At 46.8% G+C, this 9,819-nt stretch overlaps 1 protein-coding gene across 2 annotated transcripts; it reads left to right on the forward strand.

The window, feature by feature from the left end:
* The first annotated feature begins 200 nt into the window (after positions 1 to 200).
* Positions 201 to 5,465, forward strand: aoc1 (amine oxidase copper containing 1). Of its 2 annotated transcripts, none has more exons than XM_064941576.1 (5): positions 201 to 286; positions 979 to 2,523; positions 3,191 to 3,479; positions 4,024 to 4,156; positions 4,340 to 5,465. In XM_064941576.1, exons 2-5 carry the CDS (start codon positions 981 to 983, stop codon positions 4,607 to 4,609), a joined length of 2,235 nt encoding a protein of 744 aa, XP_064797648.1. In that variant the 5' UTR covers positions 201 to 286; positions 979 to 980; the 3' UTR covers positions 4,610 to 5,465. The 2 variants fall into 2 exon arrangements, with proteins under 2 accessions (XP_064797648.1, XP_064797649.1); XM_064941577.1 differs by lacking the exon at positions 201 to 286 and adding an exon at positions 466 to 640.
* Positions 5,466 to 9,819: the final 4,354 nt, after the last annotated feature.

Here is a 9,819-nt window from a genome sequence, read left to right on the forward strand (position 1 = left end):
ATTACTCGTCGTGCCCCCCTGTGGAATTAATCATCTATACAGTAGACCTGAGATTTCAACACTTTTACAACCCCTCAGTGACCAATCCTGTTCCGCCGCTGCCAAGTTGAAGGCAAAATATAAGCAGCTGCTCATTGAGCCCTGTTTTCATAATACATCTCGTCCATCTGAACTGCAAAAGGAAGGATACAACTGCTTGGTCTGTTCTGGTTCTGGACAAAGCAACATTGTTTCACTCAGGGCTGGAAGCAGGAGTACCCTTCAAAGTTTGAAGTGCCTACTGTAGGTAGGTCAGTTTCTTTGTTACAAAGGCGTGCACTGCCTACAGTGCTCTGATTTGCAAGCTTTCCGTGTTCTGCCTCATTGCAGCATATCACAATATTACATAAATAGGGTTACATAAGCATGTTATAAAATCAAACTGTTTGAAAGAGGCAATCTGTAACACATAAGTCCCAGATTGAAGTGAGGACCCATTGGTGTGCTGCTGAGAACAGAACAGACTTGACAGGGGTCGATACACATGCAACATTAACAGAGACAGGGCAGAGGGGAGGAAAGGAAACATTGTACGAAGATCCCCATTGCATGGAAGCTGATCCATACTGTTAGAAGACCAGAAGGAGCGGAAAAAAGAGTGGTAAAGAAAGGAGGAGGAGGGGAAGAATGAGAAGGAGGAGGTTTGCTTTTCCAGCTGTGGAGAGAACCGGGGTGGGGAAGAAGAGATGGGGGGGAATGTGTCCCAATCTGGATGCTAATGTGTATGTTTCTTTTTTCAGCACTGGAGGAAACGGAGGAAGCACGCTATAAGATCAGTGTAGGGTTTACTCAAGCTCTTTTGTTAGATAAGCATTATACATAGCTCAATAACTCAAGTGCAAGGGTCATTTCAACAGGAAGAACAGGGTTGTCGGTGACTATAAGAGCACGTTCTTGATTAATTCCTGGCCGTCTTCTCTACTTGTTGTGTCTCCATAGATATGGCCAGGTGCTGCTGTATGCTGGTGCTGCTGGTTGCTCTGGGCGTGTGTGAAGCCTCTCGTGGCCGGGAGTGGGCTCACCATGGAGCCTCCATGTTCGCCGACCTGACCCCCCGTGAGATGCGTGACGTCCGGGACTACCTGCAAGGCAAGCCAGAGCTGGGTCTGACAGCGACCCGGGCCAAGGACCTGAAGAAGAACAGCATCCTGTTGATGGAGCTCCACCTGCCTCGGAAGCACGAGGCCCTGAGGACACTGGACCGGGGCCAGGCCAAACCCACACGCCAGGCCAGGGTGGTGGTGCAGTTCGGGAACCAGGCCCAGCCCAACATCACTGAGTTCATCGTGAGTCCACTGCCCTTCCCTACTTCGTACACAGGGAAGACTTTCAAGGGAGACCGGCCCATTCGGTTTGAGTCGAGACCCATCACGGCGGCGGAGTACTCGCACATCATTGACATCTTGCAGAAGATTACTGCCAAGGTCCACAAGGTCCTGTTTGAGACCACAGGCGGATTTTCCTTCCACAACTGCACCAACCGCTGCCTGACATTTTCGGACATTGCGCCCCGTGGTTTGGAGTCGGGTGAGAGGAGGACCTGGATCATGCTGCAGAAGTTCGTAGAGGGCTACTTCATCCACCCTGTGGGCTTTGAGGTCCTGGTGAACCATAAAGATCTGGATCCCGAGCGCTGGACGGTGGAGAAGGTGTGGTACAACGGCCAGTACTTTGACAACGTGGAAGAACTGGCAGAGCGATATGAGAAGGGAACGCTAGAGAAGGTCCAGCTTCCTGACCATGACGATGAAGACTTGTACTCCACTTACATTCCCCGTGGGCACAGCAACACGCGCACCGACATTCATGGGCCCAAGCTGGTAGAGCCCCAAGGCCCTCGCTACCACGTGGATGGGAACTTTGTGGAATACGCCGGCTGGTCCTTCGCCTTCCGAGTCCGCTCATCCGCCGGCCTCCAAATCTTTGACCTGCGCTTCAATGGAGAGCGCATCGCCTACGAGGTCAGCCTCCAGGAGGCCATCGCCTTCTATTCGGGTGACACCCCCGCCGCCATGCAGACCAAATACATAGATGCTGGCTGGGCCATGGGAACTGTGGACTATGAGCTGGCGCCTGGCATTGACTGCCCCGAAATCGCAACCTTTCTAGACCTGCACCATTACTACGACACGGACAAGCCCATGCGCTACAAGAACGCCTTGTGTGTGTTTGAAATGACCACAGGGATGCCTCTGAGGAGGCACTTCAACAGTAACTTCCAGGGGAGCTACAACTTCTTCGGGGGTCTGGAGAACCACGTGCTGGTGCTTCGTACCACCTCCACCGTCTATAACTACGACTACATCTGGGATTTTCTCTTCTACCAGAACGGAGTGATGGAGTCCAGGGTCAGTGCCACCGGCTACATCCACGCCACCTTCTTTACGCCTAACGGACTGCACTATGGCTCTAAGGTGTATAACTTCGTACTTGGTAACCTGCACACTCATCTCATCCACTACAAGGTTGACCTTGATATTGCCGGTGAGTTCTGTTAATAACCTGGTCGCGCGGTCACACTTCTAGGGAAGTAGATTCTAAAAGGTATTTTAGAACTTTGGTCAAATATTGCATTATGAGTGATGCTCCCAGCCAAAAACAATAACATGAGATTGTCAGTCATTTTGGTGAGTCATTGACAAGAAACACAAAATAAGCTCTCATTTCTGCACCATGGGCAATACAATTGATAAATCACACGTGAAATGGTATGCCTAGTCTGTGCAATATCTGCTTCAAAACTTGACATTAGTGCTTAGGTCAACTGCAGTTCAAATCAACAAATGGCAATAAAGGGAGGTTTTAATGAGGGAGGGCATAGGCCCAGCCACTTGTGAGCCAGTCCCAGCTAATCAGAATTAGTTTCCCCCCACAAAATAGCTTTATAGACAGAAATAAATATTCCTCAGCAGCTCCCCCTTTCTTGATATGTCACACATGTTAAGTGGATGGATTATCTTGGCAAAGGAGAAATGCTCACTAACAGGGATGTAAACAAATTAGTGCACCAAATTTTTGATAAGTAAGCTCTTTGTGCATATGGACATTTTTGGGGACCTTTTATTTCAGTTCAATAAACATGGGATCAACACTTTACATGTTGTGTTTATATTTTTGTTCAGTATATGATTGCTTTTGTCAAACGATCCAGGTCGGGAGAACAGCTTTGAGTCGATGGACCTCAAGTACGTGAACTTCACCAACCCGTGGAGCCATAAACATTCTGTCGTCCAATCCAAGCTCGTCAAGACGCAACACCAAACGGAACGCAGCGCAGCCTTCCGATTTGGCAAAAAGTTCCCCCGCTACGTGCACTTCTACAACCCCAATGAGAAGAACAAGTGGGGCCACCAGAAGGGCTACCGCATACAGTACAACTCTCACGCCAACAGTGTGCTTCCCCGTGGCTGGAGAGAGGAGAACGGCATCAGCTGGTCCAGGTAACAAAAACACACAGCTAGTTTAAGGGATAGTTAACCCTAAAAGCTCATTTAATCAAACGTTACTTTTGATACATCAGAAGAGGTCTAAAGTCAACCTCAGTTCATTCCACTCCATGTGTTGAGTAGTTCCCGCTGTAGAACGCAACCCAAAATGAATGGGAAAGATTGTCACCATCTAATTATATGGTGGGGTAGTAGGGATATCATCCCTTTAAACCCTAGCATAAAATGATGAATAAAAGGTACAGGTACCATGAACTACAGACAGTAATTCCATGATAATCCAGAGAATATGGGAAATGGATACTGTGGTGTATGAAGGGTACACAGATCATTATTATAAGAGATATATCAATGCTCTATTACCGATCGATCTATCTATCTATCTATCTGGACCCCTCTCTCTCTCTCTCTCTCTCTCTCTCTCTCTCTCTCTCTCTCTAATCATCTACTGTCAGAAAGTTCTGATTCAGTTTATCTAAAGCACAGTACATATGGTCTGTATTAGTGAGCGTGATAATGGATTAGTTTTCCTCTGTAGATACCCTTTGGCTGTGACCAGGCACAAGGACAGTGAGGCCACCAGCAGTAGTATCTACACTCAGAACGACCCCTGGGAGCCTGTGGTCTCCTTTGAGGACTACATCCGCAACAATGAAGACATCACCAACCAGGTTAGACCTGCTGCTACAATAACGCAACCCATTCTCAGATTTATGCTAGCAGCTTCTCAACCCTGGATGACATTACTGTGTATAATTCCTTACTTACACAGGTTATGGAATTATAATTGTATAACTCAATAATCAATCCAATTAATCAATTCATCAATCACCTTGACAATATCTTTTGTGTAGGACCTGGTTGCCTGGGTGACAGTGGGCTTCCTGCACGTGCCCCACTCGGAGGACATCCCCAATACGGCAACGCCCGGCAATTCTGTGGGCTTCTTCCTGCGCCCCTTCAACTTCTTCGATGAGGACCCCTCTCTCTCATCCCGCAGTACCGTCATTGTCAGGCCAGACAAAGAGGGGAAGCCGAAGGTCCAGAGATGGACCCCAGAGGTCGTAGGTCATTGTGTGACTGACAAGCCTTTCTTCTACAACGGCACCTACGCAGGAGTCTGAGGGGCTGGTGTGAGTGACAGGAAAGACACAAAATGGTGGTTCCATCCTTGCGTCTGAGTGGTGCCAAATTAATGTGAGCTGACATTTAAATCTTGACTCCGACATTTAACTTAAAAATCATTTAAATGCAAAAGAATGCATTATGACACAGGCATTAACAAAATTTATATTATGTTGATATCTTACCTGAACCTGTTGAAATGTGAAAAAATAAGAATATTTGGTATTTGTTTGTCGTATTACATTTTTTTTATGAGTACGCAAATTGATTGAAGCAATTTACCATTCTTATCCATAGGCAGATTTCAATAGAAATCCTCTATAATCATAACTCACAGACAAGTGTTGCCATGTATTAACTTATGTATCCGTCCCAGATCTAGCGGAATGATTGTTTCCTTTTTAATGTGGTTGTCATGCCAACCTTATTGTGTGTGAGGCCTGGGGGTCAAAGCACTCAAAAACCTGTTGGGTGAGGGTCTCCATGGACGGGGTTTAGTTGCTCTGAGCATCCAGGATGCAGGATGCCGGGATCAGCCACCGTCCGCCGGGCTCCTGGATCCCAGCAGGCCTGCATGGCGAGAATGTTTTCACTGGGAAAAAGTTAGCTGAGCAAACAGGCCGATCCGGAACTGCCCCACAAACAGTCCAGGATTCACCTGCGCCATTGTCCGGGGCAACCAGCTGCCCCCACGCAACATGCAGGGAGCGAACCGATCGAACATTCTACAATGTTTTAGAACTCAGTTTTCCCTCCAGTTGTTTTGTCTTTGGGACCGTTTTCCTTTAGGTACTCCTGACTACTTTTAATTAGATACAATAAATAACTAACTGCATTAAATCAAATGGTATAACATTTGGATTGTATCGCTTCTTTTCAATTGGGTGTTTTTAATCAAATTGATTGACTTGACCATGTATTCTCAAACTGTACTGGAAATTGGAAATCACATTAAAAGTAGGGAAAGGGTTAGTCTTCGAGCATTGACGACTGCAGTCACTTTTGTAGCTGTACAATCAGACAAAAAGCAACATTTCAACAGCAGGCCGAGAGAATATAGGGAATATAAGCCAACAATTGTTGTCTATGGTTTTTTACAATCAGAACCTTATAAAAGTGTGTGCCGACATTTTACGGTGTATGGTAAAAATGGGTACCATTAGAGTCATGCAAGCAGGAGGAAGAGACGACATGAGAGGAGAAAAAAAAAGCAGGAGAGGACAGATTATTTTAGAAGATGGGTGAAAAAGGGAAGGGCTTTAGGGTAAATGGCATTCCTGTGGCTTGCCATGGTAATGATGGCTTCGGTGTCATAATGAACAAACTGTAGGGAAGAAAACAGTGGCAAGTCTCACAGTGGGAAACGGTCAATACTGGCCTGTGACTAATACAGGAAATCACACAGTGGTCAGCTATAGGGGTTATTTCACCTGTTCTTCCCGGTTAGGCTTGGTCTGGAAGAGTCAACAAACATCTCCTACTCTTGATTTTTTCCTTTCTCATAGGTTCTGCAAGAGGAAACAAAAACAGATTGATGAAGGTTGTAAAAGGTACAAAATAACACTTGGTGAGTAAGAGAGCCAGTGCCAAGTGGGAAATTATGCTTGAGTATCACTGGGTCAAGTGTTTAGCCTCGTTAAAACCCCATCCCTGAGGCACAAAAAGTAACAACACCAAATGCCATCTAGCATAGTTAAGCATAATCAACCTTAGGATTGAGGTTCCCTGATGAAGGTTACTCCTTTATTCCACAAACTACGCACCTGAACTGGTAAATACTAAGACAAATATAGATTGTGACATAGTTTTGACCAGTTGTATAGCCATAAGGCTAAGCCGTAAGGGATGAAAGCAAACATGAGGTTTGTAAAGGACTGAAAACTCTTCCCTCAGATCAACACCACAGTATTCTAAGTGACATAAACATGACCATGTGTTCAGCAATAGAGTAAAAACCAGGGGAGGCTGCTGAGGGGAGGCTGCTGAGGGGAGGCTGCTGAGGGGAGGCTGCTGAGGGGGGCTGCTGAGGGGAGTCTGCTGAGGGGAGGCTGCTGAGGGGGGCTGCTGAGGGGAGGCTGCTGAGAGGGGCTGCTGAGGAGAGGCTGCTGAGGGGGGCTGCTGAGGGGAGGCTGCTGAGGGGGGGCAGGCTGCTGAGGGGGCTGCTGAGGGGAGGCTGCTGAGGGGGGGATGCTGCTGAGGGGAGGCTGCTGAGGGGGCTGCTGAGGGGAGGCTGCTGAGGTGAGGCTGCTGAGGGGAGGCTGCTGAGGGGGGCTGCTGAGGGGAGGCTGCTGAGGGGGGCTGCTGAGGGGAGGCTGCTGAGGGGGCTGCTGAGGGGAGGCTGCTGAGGGGGGCTGCTGAGGGGAGGCTGCTGAGAGGGGGCTGCTGAGGGGAGGCTGCTGAGGGGGCTGCTGAGGGGCTGAGGCTGCTGAGGGGAGGCTGCTGAGGGGAGGCTGCTGAGGGGGCTGCTGAGGGGAGGCTGCTGAGGGGGCTGCTGAGGGGGCTGCTGAGGGGGCTGCTGAGGGGGGCTGCTGAGGGGAGGCTGCTGAGGGGGCTGCTAAGGGGGGGCTGCTGAGGGGGCTGCTGAGTGGGGGCTGCTGAGGGGAGGCTGCTGAGGGGAGGCTGCTGAGGGGGGCTGCTGAGGGGGGGCTGCTGAGTGAGGGGCTGCTGAGGGGAGGCTGCTGAGGGGAGGATGGCTCATAATAATGGATGGAACGGAGTGAATGGCATCAAACACGTGATTTCCATGTATTTGATACCATTCCAACTATTCCACTCCAGCCATTACCATAAGCCCTTTCTCCCCAATTAAGGTGCCACCAACCTCCTGTGGTAAAAACATAGTGTTTATCATCTCCCTATATGTTTGGAGGGCAAAACAATACTAAAGCAGTATGTTGATAAAAACAAAACTAAATATCAGTTTCACTGACTCTCAAAGTGGTGGGGAATGTGAATGTGTAGCTGTAAACTCTGCTGAGTCCCCAACAACCAGATCGGTTTTCAGGGGAAATAGAAAAATACCCTGTGACGCGACTTCAGCTTTTGGACGTTAAAAGGCGACACTCCGTCCTGACTCCTTCTGAAAATGTGCTGGATTGGTTGAACAATCCAGCACAGATCAGTATGAAGGGATCCAGGAGCTTATTTTACGCATGCTATGCAATGTTAGTGTAGCTGTGAAGGGAAGATATGAGTAGCTACTGCCATCTAGTGGTTAGATGACAAACTACTCTGATTTCTGCCTTAGGAAATAATGTACATGACAGCTGGAAGAGGTAAATGCAGGCCTGTATGGTCCTTACAACACTTAAAGAAAACACATCTCCCATGTTTCACTGTCATGGATACAGCATATTGAACACCTCTCTACAGAAACCAGAAATACAGAGCCCACCACATACACCAACTCAGCATATTTTCATACTTAGCCAAGGTTGTTGTGGTCACATGATCAAAGCTCTTACTGTACAACCTGTTAGATTTATGATATTTTCAGTGCGTAGCTCTGTTGCTGACACTTGAGATGGAACAGAGCAAATTTCCTCCTACCGTATAATTCCTCCAGGCCAGAAATACTGTAATGTACTTCTCTTCCCTGTCTCACACAGGAAGCCAGTCTGAGAAAATCCTGGTCCTATCTGTTTCAACCTTGCTCTCATAGAGTGTGAGTACAGTCATTCTTTGAGAAAGTGGAATAAAAATACAATCTTTTTTTACCTATATTTTACTAGGCAAGTCAGTTAAGAACAAATTCTTATTTTCAATGACGGCCTAGGAACAGTGGGTACTGCCTGTTCAGGGGCAGAACGACAGATTTGTACCTTGTCAGCTCGGGGATTCGAACTTGCAACCTTTCGGTTACTAGTCCAACGCTCTAACCACTAGGCTACCCTGCCACCACAATCTATTCCGAAATACAATCTATTCCAATCCAATTCAAAATTAAATGTAGAATCGGCTTCTTATTCCGCAACAACATACCCTAGTAAAACTGACTATCCCACTGATCCTCGACTTCAGCGATGTCATTTACAAAATATCCTCCAAAATGCTACTCAGCAAACTGGATGCAGTCTATCGCAGTGCCATCCGTTTTGTCACCAAAGCCCCATATTCCATCCACCACTGCGACCTGTATGCTCTAATCGGCTGGCCCTCGCTACATATTCGTTGCTAGACCTACTGGCTCCAGGTCATCTATAAGCTGGAGACTTACCTTTCCCTCACTCATTTTAAACTATCCGATCAGCTAACCGATCGCTGCATCTGTACATAGCCCATCTGTAAATAGCCCATTCAATCTACCTACCTCATCCCCATATTGTTTTTATTTACTTTTCTGCTCTTTTGCACACCAGTATTTCTACTTGCACTTCATCATCTGCACATCTATCACTCCAGTGTTCATTTTGCTAAATTGTAATTACTTGCTACTATGGCCCATTGATTGCCTTACCTCGTCACGCCATTTGCACACACAGTATATAGATTTTCTTTTTTTCTATTGTGTTATTGACTGTACGCTTGGTTATTCCATGTGTGACTCTGTGTTGTTGTTTGTGTCATACTGCTTTGCTTCATCTTGGCCAGGTCGCAGTTGTGAAGGTAAATAAAAAATAAATAAAAAATATTATAAATGAATACATTTTAGACAGTGCTCCTCGTGGTGCTTACAGGCAGCATGCACCTGCTTGATTTAAAGATACATATCAAAGAAGAGAGATATGATAGGCCAATGAGTACTTCTAATAAAATGATTGACAATCATTACCCAACAATATTACTTCTTAAACTGCACTTTGTGTACTTTTAGAGCTAGTGATGTAGTGGTAAATAAAAGCATGGGTGAAATCTGATCTCCAGTCGGGGTGAAAGAAAGAAACGCTCCTTATACTTTCAATGCCTATTTTAGCAATAGGTTGGCGAACTGCTGGGCAAAAGCAAAGTGGGTACACTGCGTTTACTTGCGTTTAACCTCCGCGCTGTTTAACCTCACACACACACCACGGTTTAGCGCCACTGGGCCAAGTGGAAAACAGTCTCAGACAGCTTGTGTGAAGCATTCTCTTCACACTCACAGAGTTGAGTCAAAGTCTAGAATAGGTTCCTGTTTATTAGAGCAACACTTGATTTGTCACTATGACTCACACATGGAAGACCCACATACAGTATGTCTGAATGGTGAGTAACAGTAAAGTAATATATACTC

This window comes from Oncorhynchus masou, chromosome 28, assembly GCF_036934945.1.
Source record: "Oncorhynchus masou masou isolate Uvic2021 chromosome 28, UVic_Omas_1.1, whole genome shotgun sequence".
Taxonomy (NCBI): domain Eukaryota; kingdom Metazoa; phylum Chordata; class Actinopteri; order Salmoniformes; family Salmonidae; genus Oncorhynchus; species Oncorhynchus masou.

Coding starts and splice junctions, on each gene's coding strand:
- aoc1 (XM_064941576.1), top strand. CDS start 981: ATGGCCAGGTGCTGCTGTATGCTGGTGCTGCTGGTTGCTCTGGGCGTG. Junction 2,524..3,190: donor GGTTGACCTTGATATTGCCG/GTGAGTTCTGTT, acceptor CAAACGATCCAG/GTCGGGAGAACAGCTTTGAG. Junction 4,157..4,339: donor ATGAAGACATCACCAACCAG/GTTAGACCTGCT, acceptor TCTTTTGTGTAG/GACCTGGTTGCCTGGGTGAC.